Source organism: Lepidothrix coronata, unplaced genomic scaffold, assembly GCF_001604755.1.
Source record: "Lepidothrix coronata isolate B3197 unplaced genomic scaffold, Lepidothrix_coronata-1.0 Scaffold23, whole genome shotgun sequence".
Taxonomy (NCBI): Eukaryota; Metazoa; Chordata; class Aves; order Passeriformes; family Pipridae; genus Lepidothrix; species Lepidothrix coronata.
In genome coordinates, this window is record NW_016690203.1 from 4181306 (window position 1) to 4197427 (window position 16122).

The window sequence follows — 16122 nt, forward strand, 5'->3', positions numbered from 1 at the left end:
AAGCCAAGAAGGTTCTAAAAAAGGATCAAATCAGGATCAGACAGGTAGTGCCTCTCCCTTGATCCCAGAGGCAGCAGCCTGGGCACTGGGCTGAGCCATCAGTCAGTAGCTGAACTGTAATATAAGGGTATTAGATGATCGAGCATAGATACACATGGAAAGTTACAGAATAAACCAGAAGTAGCATAGGGCTATGTTAACGCAAACATCAGGCTAGAGTATTATACAGACAGTGGCTTGTATGCATTAAAAAAGCCTCTTTCACACTGACAAACAGATTTGCTTGAAAAAAAATGTCTTTCAATACAGAATCAACTATTTCCTACATGAGTTTAGGGCAACTGCTCCCTGGTATCAAAGCAGTCAACATTTGGCCTTTCATACACGGGGGTGAGACATGAATGATGTGAATGACAGTAGGGATGGGTTATCAAGCAGCTGAAAGAGTGTTTGCCATACACAGGACCACAGAAACAACTGCACTCATCCCATCTGGCTTTAGAAACGTCCTTAGTCCTTCAGCTGATGAGCCCAAACTCAAGGTCATGAAGACCCTTCCCTGCAATTCTGACTTCCTTGAAGAGAGAGTGGCAGAAGAGAGCAAGTGAGTTTGAATCGGACATTGCTTAACAATTCTCAGCTTGCTGTAAATCATACCTTCATAGTTATTAAATCACTACTCAAACAAGTTGTTTACATAGCTGTCTACCCACAAAGTTCAAGTGTTCCCAGATTATTGTACGTTATTATATCTTTGCATGTCGGATAGAAGAATCCGTGTCACAACTTCTGTTTGTTCCTTATGAAAATACTGAAAGAACATTAATCACCTGATTTCTTCCTTTTCAAACTACATACAATAATCTTCTTGACTTGCATTACAAAGCAAGTAATCTGTCTTTTTACTATTCCTGTGCAAATCCACTCCAATGGACTATTATTGCTTTGTTTATAAGGCTTGTTATTTAAATATAAATGTGTGGCACTAAAAATATATTCCACTCATATCAGCATTTCCAGAAAGGGGGGGATTGGGGACAGAGGGGGCAGGGGGTAAAAAAAAAAAAAAAAATCAAAATTATTACACATAAATCTTATTGCCATTTTGGTTTTATTGTGGATTAATGTAGTTCTTCATAAGCAAACAACTAGTGCAGATTTGCACAGCCTACTGAAATAAGAAAAAAATAATAGAAGCACCTGGTTGATAAGTGAGCTTACATTGTGTTGTAGTAGGCAACAGCTGAACACAAATACATTATATAGTGTTCCAATTAGTGAAAAGACTATTCACTGAAAAGGTCCTGGAAAAACACTTTGATATTGCGAGCAGTCTCCTGCTTTCACACCCGAGTCATAATACACTGCTCTCTCCATCACCTACAATACCAAGTAGAAATCCCTCACAAATTTACATATGTGGGAACAGGATTGACCTTGTTTTACATCTTGCATGGAAGGTGCTAAGTCTAGTGCTAAATAGACTGTTCATTATTAGCTATAAAAACAATGTGACAAAAAGAGAAGAAAAAAAAGAAACCAACCCCACATCCCCTCAACCTTTTGACAGCTCTACTGCAAGAAAGTCTTTTGCAGCTCAAGTTGAAAAGGATATATCACTAAAAGAAACCACTTAAATTAGCAGCTTGCCTAATATGCAAAAGCTTGCCTACCCTTGACTGGCTTTTTTTTGTGCTGAGGGTGCAAAACAGCTCTGCCAGCCTAGCAGCTGTGCAGTCACCAGCCAAAGGAGATCAGCATGCTTATCTCCCTCCCCTTGGCCACATATTCCCACCTTTTCATTTGACAAATCTTAACACTCATCTTGCCCCACAATAAGCCAGTTCAGGGAGCTAAACTGGCATCTAAAAATAAAACTAAAAAAAGAGAAACAGGAAAATGGAGCAGGCAGCAGGGAGCCAGCACAAGGCAAGGAGCAGGAGCACATCCCCTGGGTTGGCCTTGCTGTATCACACAATCACACTTCCGACTGTCACATGCTTGAGACCGTTAGCAGAAAGCTGCTGTATTAATTAAAGGCCCCAGAAGGTTCCTAATAAGCAATTTCTGGCCAGTCTAGCTGTGGCAGCTTAAAACGCTACTGCTCCCCAGTGGGTTGTTCCTTTCTCCTGCAGCCAACAACTTTCCCTGTAGCAGAACTGGACAAAGTGTCCTCTCCAAGGAGCTATGCACACCCTTGACCCAGGGGACAATGTCCATCCACTCTGCTGCTCCTGCAAGGGGGGAAATTCCTCCAACCTTATTTTGCTCCTAAACTAAACCAATGTCTTTTTTCTCCCTTAGTGGAGAGAATATTCTAACATTAAATTAAAACCCCAAAAATTTAAAGCTTAACAGTTACTAAAATCAATCAGCCTCCTTCCACTTCTCACAGCCTTCTATTAACACAACTTTACAATAGAAAAATTGTGCATTTGGCAATTCCCTGTGTGCATTTCTGGGAAAGGGCCCATGTAAATAAGTAGCCACCTGATTAGTAACAGGAAGCAAGCAATAGCCTATTATCACCAAAGATCAACATACTGGCACACCAAGTCTGCTCTGCACGTCCCTTCTTGCGTAATGTGGGCAACTTGTAGCTAGAAAACATATATCTGTCTCTGCACACTGTTATTAATTGCCAGTGCTTGTAGTTTAAAGAGTTGCCCACAAAAATGCACAAGCATGCAGCAGAGTGACCAAACACATCTGGCCAGTTACCTATTGATCTTCTCAACTGCGAATCACAGCTGGAAACTGGAGATTCGCAACAAAAACATGCAGCTACCACTTCTCCTTCAGCAACTACCTTTTTTTTATAGATTTTGAAAATGTACTATCTATACATGGTGAAGACCACCCAACCTGACAGTTTACCAAGCCTGTATACCAACACTTTTGTTCTTCTCTCCCCAAAGCACTGAAAAAACTACCAGTGGCTCTCACTTACATGGCAACCAGACAGCAACCCATTGCACAACAGATTCAGTGTAAGATTTGAATGCTTAGCTTTTGCCAAATGTTAGAATAATGCCGACACCTTTCACCTTTACTGGTTGAAAGCTGTACAACTCAGGATTAACCCACTGCCTCCCCTCAGACCTGATCACTAGCAATACACACAGCTCAGATCAAAGCAAGTATTTTTCATCCTTCAAGTGTAAAACTCAAACAAATCTAAGTATTTTGAAGTACTGAGCTTGCCACTACTGCCACTGCCAATCCTCCTCAAATCCCACTTACCCTGTAAGTAGGGCTTACAATTCTTGGATTTATCTGGAGGCTGTGCAGAGGCAAAGCCATACACATACTCCTTTTCCTCCTTACCACCACCAACAGCTGAAACCTGCAGCACCTCAGAAGGCAGGTTGCATACCTTTAGAACTGTTCCAGATTACTACTGCAATATAAAACAATACACTTCAAAAAATGGAGATGGAACTTTCCACATGGGTTGCAAAACTGGCTGTGTAGGAAACTTCCTCCAATTCCCAGAGAGAAAAGGTGTTAATTCCTCACTACCCATGAACTAGGTGAAACCACTTGAAGCCTAAGTGTCAGACCACTGCATTCAAAAGTCTAGTCCATCAAATAAAGTATCTGAGTTTCTGAACAAAACCTGCAGTATATATTAAATCTGTATACTTTCACCAGAACAGCAATCTCTTTCCTTCCACCACGATGCCCTCTTTATGGCATGTGTAGCTCTTCAGTCAAGTTATGTTACTACAAAAGGCATTGAAACTGGAAAAAAATAGATGTGATAAACCTTAAGCTGTCCTTGGTTGGGGGTTCTACTGTTGTGTTATTCTGTTTGGCATACATATGTGAAATAAGGAATACCTGTCAGTAATCTCTTCACTGGTCAACAGGCAGGCTGGAAGGGATTTACCTCCCCCCACAGATGCCTGTCAACATCTACCTACCTACAGCTAAGTTCTCTGACCAGTAACTCACTGGGAGCGTCCACTGCCTAGTTTTGACCCAAGGAAAATCTACACCAGAGATGGCTGGCACAGTGACACCACAAGGCCATGCTAACTGCTAGCAAATTCACTCTCCACTCAGTTTGCTCCAAGAATTGGCACTTGCTCTTCATCCAGGCTCTCATGCAAATTGTCTCTGAAACTAGAGGAGTTTGGATCAACTATAAATGGAAATTAAAAACACACACGTGCTGCACACATGCATGAATCTATCTCCCTATTCCCTTTATATAATGTGACCTGCTCTAGGCAGGGGGAGGAAATGCTGCCAGATCAGTCCACTGAACTGACAGACCTGGGGCCAAAAGACTTCCAGACGCAACAAATGGGAAGAGGTGGGAAGAAGAAACTGGGAAGAAACTGTTTGCCTCCACGGTACCAGCCCTCCATTACACTGAAGAACTGAAAGGTCAAACCAGAGCCCTAAACTACTAAACAAAATGGAGTCCCTTAAAACAGACTCCCATATTTACTGTGCTTAGTTTCTTAGTTTCTTTCTCTTCTTGTTTCCATCACTAGTATGAAATATAGGTGACCCATTCCTCTAGAAGATGACATATTCAAGCATCCAAAAGGCTGCCCCTGCCATGCACCAAAAACCCCCCACAAGCCATAAAGAACTAAATAGTAACTTATATATAATGGTCGGTTCAGAGTACATGCTAAAGCTACAGTCTTTAAATGTGTATTTTAGTACAAGAGTGTTATTACTTGTACACACAGCTGAACAGACAATTGAAAAGTCTGATTTTGAGAAAGCCCGGGGAAAAGACAAGGAGGGCACACTTCTCAAAACTTCATAAGCTGAGACAGTGAAGCCATAAATTCCATTTCAGTCCTGTTTGCACACAGCCCCCCCCTCCCCCCCAAGTCTTCCTGCATGTCCTTTGTTCACCCAATATTCCTGACACAACTCTTTCCGGGATCCGAAAATGACACGGACTGAAGAAACATTACATATTCAGATAAACAAAACAAAAAGCCTAAAAGGAAACAAGAAGACTGTATCAAAACAGTCAGCATGCTTCAGTACAGCTTAAGAGAAGGAGCCCAGAAAAGGTCTGTCTGGAAAGAGGAAGCTGAGGGAGGAAAAGAGTAGATAAAAGTCTGTGTTGGGTGTAAATGGAAACAAAACAAGAACATTCTCCTTCACAGCAACTGCAGTAACCATCGTAATATTACTTCAACAGATCACGATGCATGAAGTAGTAGTGAAATGACACCTTGCCTTTCACAAAAGCCAGAAAAATAGTTTTCATCTTGGGTTCTGTGTTGGGGTTGATTTTTTCAGGTTTTTTTTTGTTTTTAAGCTGAAAAGTACCAAAGGCACTGACTTTCCTATTATTATATGCCTGAACCACTGGGCTGTTTCTCAAGAGTATGAATTCCCTCAGCGCAAACCTAGCAAATACTCCTCCAAAAATATTTCATCCAGAAAACTCAAATGCAGTTTCTGGAGACTGGTGAAGTAGCAATACCACTCATTTCTGAAGCTGGACTGTGCAGTGCACCAGAAGCAGGCACAGCATAAGGGACAAGCCCCCCTGCCCCTTGCCAGTCCCAAGAGAGGAAGGGGATGTTCCCCTGGTTGCACTGGCAGCTGCTCCTACAACCATAACGTCAACAAGAGATAAAAGCCTCATGCAGGTTAACAATAAAGAACCTTGGCAAAAAGCCTCAATTCATCTTCTCTTGCTATTATTTTTAATCCTAACCAGCTCCTTGAACCTACTCATGGTGTGACCCTGCATGCCATTCTGTCAGCACAGCTGAGGAACAAGGGGACAAAGCAAGTGCAGAGGGCACCAAAAATTCCCGAAGATAATGTGCAAGCAACAAACAGCAGTCATGAAATAATGACCACTCTCTCCCAAGATCACACCTACAGTCAATGTCACCTAAATAGCTCAGCAGAAATAATTTTCAATCCTCCATTGTACCTCATAAAGCCCAAAATCAACACACAAAACCTTTTGCCCTCACCAGCAGCAGGATGCAATAAGCCTTACAAAATTTCTACTGGTGTGGAAGACAACACAAATTTTACTCTGATACACCAAATGAGCTAAGATAAGATGGGCATATTAACTAGATTTTGAGTTTGTTGCCTGGACAGATAGAAAAGGTTGTGTGGACCAGAGGTGGGGAACACTGGAACAGGAACATGAGTGTGTCCAGGAAAATACCAGTGCCCTCACCCCTGTGGGCTTTTCAGTGGAATCATAAGGTCATACACAAAGCAGGAATACTTCTTTTTTTTGAAATAGAACTTTATATGATGACTTGGGCCTAGGATGTGAGGAATGTGGAGGAAAAAGGTTGAGAAAGCATTTCTGTTTCTCTCTTTTAAATGGCATTTTTCAGACAGCCTGTTTTCATTCTTACTTCATCCAGAGGACAACTCTCAGCCTCCTGCATTCTCAGCATATTTTCTATAATAGATTGGCATGAGTCCTATGATTTTAACCCATATTTTACACATTCAGTCACTTCTAGGAAAGAGGAGGCAGTTTGCTGCAGCAGTATCTCAAAGTAGTCCTTTGCAACTGATACCCACCACACCACCTTACTACATAGTTTCTCTTCTCAGAAGCATCTCTTTTATTCTTTTCTTCTTTCTTAACTTCACATGGTTTCATTCACCGAAAATTAAAAATAACAACAGTAACACTTACTACTTGAGCAATGCTTTCCTTGAAATTATACACAACATACGTATTGGCATGACCTGAGAGGTCAAAGCCAGGGGAGGAGGAGTGAGGGCAGGGGGGGAGAGAGTCCTAAGACATTTAAATTAGCATTTATCTATTCCAAAATAACAACTGTTTTTCCATGCTTTTCAAAACCACAACAAGAACCATCTATACCATTGGGTGAAGTAAAGTTTGCTATATCCTCACCATTACTAGAAGGCATCCACACTGGAAAATCTGTTTATGGTAGGGCAGTATGTGCAACCATACCCTACTAATAACATAATCACAACACTGTAAGACAAAACGGACAAGGCAGAAAAGCTGTACTTTAATCATAATGCACTACTAACCTTTTCCTCGAGGGCCCTTCCTCAAAATCTGAAGAACTAACATCGTTGCTCGTTGAGGACACTTGCGATGCATCGTCCTTCTCATTCTCCAGCTGTTCTGATCCCGGTCCTAATCCTTTAGATTGGCCATTAGTGAGAAGCCCTGCAAATGTGACAAAGTAGTACACAATATTAAAAGCTTGTGCTACCAGTGCCAAATGGATTTTATAAAAATTCAGGTGTGACACTAACAATAAAGAGCTGATGCCCAAAGCAACCGTCTTGCAAAGATATATACAGGTAACATTGACTTTTCACAGAGGTAGTTCAGTAAAAACCTGCCTGATTGCTTGTTTCTGATTTGATTAACTGTAAGACCCCAATCTCAAATAACCATACTATGGGTGCAATGGTATTTATAATCTTGTCACATTCAAAAAAAGGGACACAGCTTAGTCAAACTTATCCTTGTTTTCCAGAACTCCTATTGATTGGCATAGATAAGAGTCTTTTGCATTTATCTGTGGATTTATATACAATTAAACCATTTGGTCCAACTTGTCATCATCTTGCTCTTCATTCTGCTGATTCCAACTACTGCAATTTATGATCCTTTAAAAAAAATCCTAAATCCAAAAGGGAGAACATCAAACATCTGTTTCTTAACTCCAATTCTTCTGGCCAAGTGTCACTCATCTACAAGAACTCCAGACTGCCAGAAAAAGTACACAAGGCAGCAAAGGTACACAAGCCACAGCTGCCTCCCCTTTTGCACCTTTTCTCTCCCAAAGCAATATAGATGGAAGACAGCATTGGACCTATACAAGCATAATGTCTAACAAATTTTGCGTATTTTACTCAACCAAGTAACTACAATATAATATGACTCTTACAAATAACAGAAGACAGAAATGAAACCCTTTATACTTAGGGAAGAATTAAAATAGCAACATATTCTTCAGCAGGCTTTGGGTTGAGAGGGAGGAAACAATTTTATCAGCTCACTATTTACTAGAGTTTTAAGAACTTATTACCAGAGGAGTTGCAATTTTATCCAGGAGAATGCTTTCCCATCTCTCCACCCAAATAGTTTTGCAAATGGCATAACAAAGCTTTGTTTCACAGCTTTATTTCCTCAGAGAAATGCTGGTAAGACTTCCCTCCCTCCCTTAGCCATTTCAGTCTCCCTTTCTATAATTGCACCTTAGAAAAGAAAACGGGAAGGGGGGGGGTTGGTGGCTACCCCTTCCAAGATGAGCCAGGTAGTAAAGCCTGTAATAGTACTAAACTGAAAATGCTTACTAAGTAGTTCAAGAATTTACACCAGCACTACATCAGTGCTATATAATTTCAGACCTCTGTTTTCAGGAAAATCACTGTTCAGCACCGTCAGTGCACTTATTCATTGCATAACCAAGCATCCAACCAAGCTCAGCTCCCCAGAGACACTGAGCAAGACACCTCCAGTGAGCTGCTGTACCAGAACCTCAGGCACAGCCACAGCCAAATGCTCCTTTCCCGCAAGGCTATTTATTCCCTCTTCACTTGGGCATTGCAATTGCAAGTGGTACATCCCCTGCCAGCAGGCTCCAAACCTTTCAGCACTTACCCATTCCACCCCAATAGCTCTGATGACCCATCTTTAAACAGTCTAATGCAAAGTCTGCATCGTATCACCACATCATATCTCTCTTTTCTTTTTCTAATCAAAGTTTGCTCATAGTCATTCTTGAACTACACCAAATTTCTCTTGATTTGGAGTCAGAAGCAGCTATATGGTGACCACATGCTGTAGATTTTGTACGCTGTTTTAAAAATATCACCTACAAAGCAGAAACATGGCTTACTTTTTTTGTGGGGAAGAGTTGGTGAACTAGTAACTCAATTTTTTTTCCTAATATGGAGCCCACAGAGCAAAAGTTGAAACTATGCTCCAATTTTTGGATTAAAATGTCTCTTCTAGCCAGCCTAAGACCTTCAGTTAGAAGTTAAATGACCCAATTTACATTTTGTCTCCTCTTTTGTTAAATTCCTTGTGATACTTCATTTCCAATTAAGGGATCTCTAACCATGACCCTACAAATAATACAAATTTCCGTATCAGCACATGACACTACAACAGGGCTTGTAATGTACCAACACAATTATATGACACGGGGTGACAGCATCCCTTCAAACCATTCCTGAGGAAATGAAGGCAACCTTTTAAAAAACACAGAATAGATTATATTTCTACGCTGAATTCACTCTGTCAAGAAGCCCTAGTGCCCAAGTTTGTTCTTAAGAAACTTTCAACTTTTGATTTGCATTTTTCCATGAAACCACTGCTGATAAAATTTACAATTTTTGAACTCCAGAGAAGGCTAAATCAAGCATATCATTTGAGGCCTGACACTCAGTAACTTAACTCTTATGGCAGAATTTGATTAGGTTTTCCAAAAGCAATATTTGTTCTGGAGACTTGCCATATGTAAAACCCAGCAACCTGAAGTATATGAGTCAAGAAAATCACCTTTCGGGCTGTCAACTTGCATGCACTTGGAAAGCAATTTTTATTCATCCTTTCACCCTGCCAAACCATCAGCTCACTTGGGAGACAAGCATGATTTGTGTCCTTTAAGGAAAAAAATATCAGTTTGCCTAATATTATTCATCATAACCAGCACCGTTCCAAAACACAGTAATATTGCTGATAACTCATGTTTGCTATCATCCGCTGGAACGGACTAAAACAAGAGCCCTAAAAGAGAGGCATAAAACTACAAATGAGAGATACTGATAAATACTGGGAAAGGGTATCATGTTCTACAGGTTTTCAGGGCTAGCATAATTGCAAAATCTACTCTGAAGTGATGAAAGACCCAGACAGCCACAGTCCAAAGCCTCCTTTCAAGCACCGGAGAGAAAGCACATGCTGAAGCAGGCTGTTATAAAGTTTATTGCCACTCAATCATTTTTATATCGAATGCGTTCAGTTTGCCCCCAGATATCTTTTCCTTCAAATGCCATTCCTGCTCTCTCTAACTGCAATAAAACCGTGCTCTCTTCTGCTGTGCCTCAGCTGGGAGATATAAAAGGTCTGAAGGCCCCAGGATGGGATGGGAACCCCACAGTTTTGCCAAGTGATACTCAGGCACTCCCATCACCATTGGTTGGCACCAGTGCAGTTGACAGGACATACAGGTCTGCTGGTGCACTGCAGGAACAGAGTCTGGTGCACGCCCATGTGGGTTTGACTCTCTAAGGTCAACCAAGCTGCAAAGAGAAAAACAACTGAGCAAGAAAACGCTCTTTTGCATAGTCCTGAAAGCTGAACCACTCTTTAATCCTGGCTACTTTGGAGCATCCAGCAAAAGTCAAGGAATCAGCAAGCCCTCAAGAGCCAAATCAAATCAAAGGGACAAACAGTTCCTCTACTGTTTTTCCATGGCTGTGCCCTTCAACCTCTAAATCATGACGCCAGCAAGCCCTGGCTCATGTCGAAGCCCATGACACTCTCAGCTGCCAGAGAGCTGGCAGAGGCTGCCTGCCCCTTGCCCACTAGGCTCACTCAGCCCTAGCTCTCACTGCCTTCTCCCCTGGCAGCTGGACTCATGACCAACCACAAGACCTGGATAACTAGGCAGAATAAATCAGGGTTGATAAAAATAAGACTTTATTCCTCTAATAAAAAGTATTTGTTTTGAAAGTCAAATTAGATTTTTTTAAAAAACTAAACCTCATTAAAATTAAATTTGGAAGTATAGCAACTTGCATTATAAGTCAGTGTAGGATTTCATGTATTAAAATTACTTACATGGAATCATAATTTATATATACAGAGAAGCAGTGTATATTTGCTGCCAAAGTTTAAATGGAACTGAAACACTGAATGGCTCAAAGTCACTGAATAAACACTGCTTTAATTAAGTCAGGAATAATGAATTATTTAATTAAGTGACAATACAGGAACTTGCATATCAAATGACATCTGTGATCCCTTATATACACTGTTTTTGCTCTAACTGATAGAGACTAGACACTTTAAGAGAAAGGCCAATTACTAATTCGTAATAATTACAAAGCGTAGCTTAAAACTGAACCACGGAGACCTTAACATCCTCACTAAAATGTATATCAATCACATAAATGTCAACTTTCACAGTTTTGCTGAATTCTTTTTTAAACTTCCATGAACACTGCAATACCAACCTGCAGTTTTAGATACATGCTGTTTAAAAAGGCACACACACACAAAATCCACTTATCGGCATTGAGAAAAAGCAGCAAATGTCACTACTACATCCCCTCTGTTACAAGCAAGAGAAAGCATAAAAGCCATTTCTGCACCCTAGTCATTATTAAAGAGACTTCTATCACCTCCTATTTATTTGCCTTCCACAGGGAATGTTTTCAAATCTGTCTGTGGCTACAAGTTTGTTTGTTTTTTCACACGCAGGAAGGGCTCTGCTATGAGAGCTGAACTGTACCCTCTAGGAGGATCCACACAGAATAGGGATATTATGGCTTTACAGCCTTCGCAGAGCATGCTCCCTCTTGTTCCCACTGCACCTCACTATCCCCTTTGCTTCTTGGCTGCAGTTGTTAACGGAGCAGAGATCTTGCTGAGCCTACTCCAGCATTGGGAATGTCCCTCTCACCAATAAGAGTGTGTGTAAAAACAGTTAAATCTGGTTAAATGAGCTTGCTACAGGGGGCTTGTGCTGACTCAAGTGGATCACTTCTCATAACAGCCTGGTAAGTTAAGACTTAACTATTTCAGTGCAGGCAGGGCTTAATTTATGCTGGTACATTTGCTAGCCTTACTGGTTTTGGTGATACACACCCACTTTTAGCAACAATCTACAATTCTGTTCTCAATTCATCTTCTGTTCTCAAGACCTAACTTATTTTTGGACATCTGGATAGATGACTGACAGGCACACACAGGACAGGTCTTGGGAGCAGCTAAAGATGTGATGCAAAATCGCAGTATCTGGGAATGCACAGAAGGAAAACTGAGGAGGAAGAGAGAATAAGAAAGCAGCAACATATGAGAAGACAAAAAAATGCAAGGGAGAGTTTGGGGTTAGCTGTTTTTAAAAATAGATGCGATTACAATCACTGGTATGTTCTTCATTATTAAACTTACTGAATAATCAGGAAACCAAAGGGGAGCATCTGAACAAATCTCAGCATCATGTGGTTAGTTAACTAAGTGGTTGGGTGAAGGGACTTTCACAATCTTTCCAAAACACTGTTTCTACATCACTTACTCCAATGCCAACAAGGCATCTGAGCACAAACATTTCCATGTTCTTACAATAAAGCAACACCTATTTTAGCTCACTGTTTCCCAGTCCTGAGGCAGCCTAGGGAGAAAATACATTCAATTGTATTTCCAGTCAGTTCTCACAGTCAGAGGCAACCCGCAAAGCCATTATGTTAGAAAATCAGCAGTCAACACCACACAAACACAAGCCAAAGATATCAAAAGCATTAACTGACCTAAACAAGGACAATTTCAACATGACCACATTCACGGCCTTCTATACAGTATGAACAGATAATGTCAGCAGGTCCACAGTGCAGGAGAGCAATACTGCACATCTCAACAACAGGTGAAATATATAACTCTGCTCCTGAGAGCCTCTTGACTACACAGGGACACTCTCTTCCGACTGCCAAGAGATACTGGGTTTGTCTCTCCCCTGGCAGCCCTCTCACTTCATTCCTGCCCAATTCCTGCAAGCTGAACCGCTCTGGACTGGTTGAAAAGCCCAGTTTCCAGGGCAATCAGCAAAACAAACACAAGTTACAAGAAGTTAAAAAAAGGGATTTACTCAAGGCAGCATTCTCATCATGCTAGGATGACAATGTTCCTTATGAGAGCATGTCATAAACAGCACAGACTGTAGCTACATAGGCATGGAGCTAAAGCTTTGTTCAATTACAGAGGGAGTAACATGCCTGTCCCAACTTCAGCTATGCAGTTTTGGGAGTTGTACAGGAAAGCTTTGTTCAAAAATATTAACGATTTTCTTCTTTTTGCATCATCCCACTTTGGAGAGCTGATACAAATGTTAGAAAGCAAAGGATTTTACTGCAGTGTTAGAAAGTCAGAGGTTAGCCATCCCACACCATGGTCTGAAAGGTTTGTACCACCTGAACTCCTGGACATAACCACACTGTGGAAGACCACCAACATGAGTTTTATGCCTAAAATATAGTGAGAAAAATCTGCTACTCTCAGCTCTTTAAATATTTACTCTGGCCCTTAGTTTTACACAGGTAACATTCTGTATGAAAATCAACACCAGTAATAAGCTGGTGGCTCACCTACACCTCTTGGCCTTCAGCCTTGTAGATATTGTCTACTTAGACTTTAGTAAAGTCTTGGACACCATTTCTCACAGCTTTCTGCTGGAGAAACTTTTCTCACAGCTTTCTGCTGGAGAAACTTGCTGCTCATAGCTTGGATAGGTACAATGTCAGCAGGGTTAAAAAATGGCTGGATGGCTGGGCCCAGAGAGAGGTGGTAAATGGAGTTAAATCCAGTTAGTAGTCCGTCACCAGTGGTGTTCCCCAGGACTCAGTGTTGGGGCCAGTCCTGTTCAGTATCTTTACTGACAGCCTGGACATGGCGATCGAGGGCACCCACAGTAAGTTCACAGGTGACACCAAGTTGGGCAGGAGCATTGATCTACCTGAGCATAGGAAGGCTCTACAGAGGTACCTGGGCAGGCTGGAAAACTGCCCAGTGGAAAAGGACCTGGGGGTGCCGGTCAACACCTGGCTGAACAGGAGTCAGCCGTGTGACCAGGTGGCCAAGATGGCCAATGGCATCCAGGCCTGCATCAGCAATACTGTGGCCAGCAGGACCAGGGAAGTGACATTCCCCCTGTACTCAGCACTGGTGAGGCTGCACCTCGAATCCTGTGTTCAGTTTTAGGTACCTCACTACAACAAAGACATCAAGGGGCTGGAGTGTGTCCAGAGAAGGGAAACAAAGCTAAGGAAGGGTCTGGAGCACAAGTCTGACAAGGACTAGTTGAGGGAATTGGGGTTTTTTAGCCTGGAGAAAAGGAAGCTCAGTGGGGACCGTATCACTCTCTACAACTACCTGAAAGGAGGTTGTAGCGACGCGGGAGTCAGTCTCTTCTCCAAAGCAACAAGCAATATGACAAGAGGAAATGGACTCAAGTTGCACCAGGGGAGGTTTAGATTGGATATTAGGAAAATTTTTTCATGGAAAGGGTGATCAAGTACTAGAACAGGCTGCCCAGGGAAGTGGTTGAGTCACCAACCCTATAGGTCTCTAAAAGATGTGTAGAAGTAGCATTTTGGGACATGGTTTATCGGTAGACTTGGCAGTGCTGGGTTAACAGTTCGACTTGATTATCTTAGAGGTCATTTCCAACCTGAACAATTCTATGATTCTTAACTACAGGACTTTACAGTTTATCATGAGCTATATAGCTTTATATACAAGTTTACTTGCATAGTATCATTAATGAACAGTCCTCATCCATTTTTCATAAGTAATAGACAAACAACTGCAATGCAATACAAATCTACTTTGCGTTGTCTGTAATCCTAAATTTTTCTTCTACCAAAAATGCCCTTTACATGCTAGACTACATGCTGAAACACTACCAGGATCTTGGTAGGCATGTTTAATAAAACCATTAATCATTTGATGCGAAGTTTAAACACATTGGTACCTCTAAAACATCTGTAGTCTACATTAATCAGCATACTGTACAGAGTTACTGTATTTAGCTGTTGTACAGCTATGCACAAAAGATAATTTAGTTTTATAGTGCAAATGCCATCTGTCACATTGTCACAGCATGACAAGGTATCACATTACATATTAAACAGACAACATGCTTCAAAAATAAGGCCTATTTTCATGCCCTGGTTGTCTTAGAGATTAAAGAACTGGGGTTTCATGATAGTAACGTAATTTAAAAACAAAACCACAACCATTTTCTCTGGGATAAGAGATATAAACTCCCTGTCCACTTTTTTAACTATAGTTGTCATAAAGGCTATTTTCATCTCATTTGGTAATGCAAAACCACACAGTTTTCTGTTTCTAAATAAAAAAATCACAGCATGAAACCATCATCATTTATACAACATGATGCTCCGTGTTGCCACCATGATGGTAATTAACGGTACGTGGGCTTTTCAGATGACAAGCCACTGGACATTAGGTTGATTGTGGTACATAACGGAGCATATGCATAAAGCAGTACCATTATGCCAAAAACTGTTAGTGAATAGCTTGTACAATCTTCATAAATGACTAGAAGAGTGCTTTTATATGTAGATATACATCATTATTATGAAAGCCAAGCACGAATGACATTACAGCATAAGATGTGTTTGTCAGCCTGTCAAAAGACAAGATCACCAAAGAGAACTGATTAAATTATATAGGTTGAAAGAAGCTCCTTACTTCCATTACATCTCCATCCAAAACCACTATTAAGCAACCAAAGACACTTTGTGACTTGGTTTCCTGCATTAGTCCATTACCCAAAAGCAGTGTCAATTAAAATTAGATTGCTCTGGTGTTTCAACACAACACTTTCAAGGCTGTTCTGTTTTCATCTGGGGGAGTTGAGATGGGGCTAAGGTGGGGTATTAAACTCATAGAAACAAGACTATAACACTCAAAAATGAACCTAATGTAATTTTACCCCAGGCCATATGACATACTTTAAGCCTTGGTTTGACTTATGAAATATGCATCTCAAAGAAATTTCAAACAAAAGAAACCAAAAAAGCCCCCCAGAAATGTCTACCAATGCCTGTAGCATATATACACACAGGAAAACCTCACCTGAAGCCTGTTCATACTTCTATTATTTTAGGTTCTTTTTTTTTTTTTAAAAAAGTATTCAAAGAGACACACCCCTCTGCTTAAAGACATTCCTCTGCTTCTAAGGACACAATGAAAACTCCAAACCCCTGACTGGCCCAGGGAATCACATGGCACCTTATTCTTCATCAGGCAGAATGGAGGTCATTGGCTAGGCTTCACAATGGTGTGGCCTCGATGAGGCAGGGAACAGGAGTACCCAACAGGATGAGCAGCAAGGTATGTGTTCATTCACAGGA

General features: G+C 41.1%; 1 protein-coding gene across 5 annotated transcripts in view; it reads right to left on the bottom strand.

The window, feature by feature from the left end:
* The window catches only part of JARID2 (jumonji and AT-rich interaction domain containing 2), a 216471-nt gene that overhangs the window by 86963 nt on the left and 113386 nt on the right, over positions 1 to 16122 (bottom strand). For all 5 annotated transcript variants that reach the window (XM_017808492.1, XM_017808491.1, XM_017808495.1 and 2 more), the window contains exon 3: positions 7033 to 7174. Coding sequence is in view for 1 of the 5 variants with exons in the window: in XM_017808491.1 (XP_017663980.1) it covers positions 7033 to 7174 (142 nt within the window). In the remaining 4 variants the exon portion in view is untranslated. The remainder of the gene's footprint in view (positions 1 to 7032; positions 7175 to 16122) is intronic.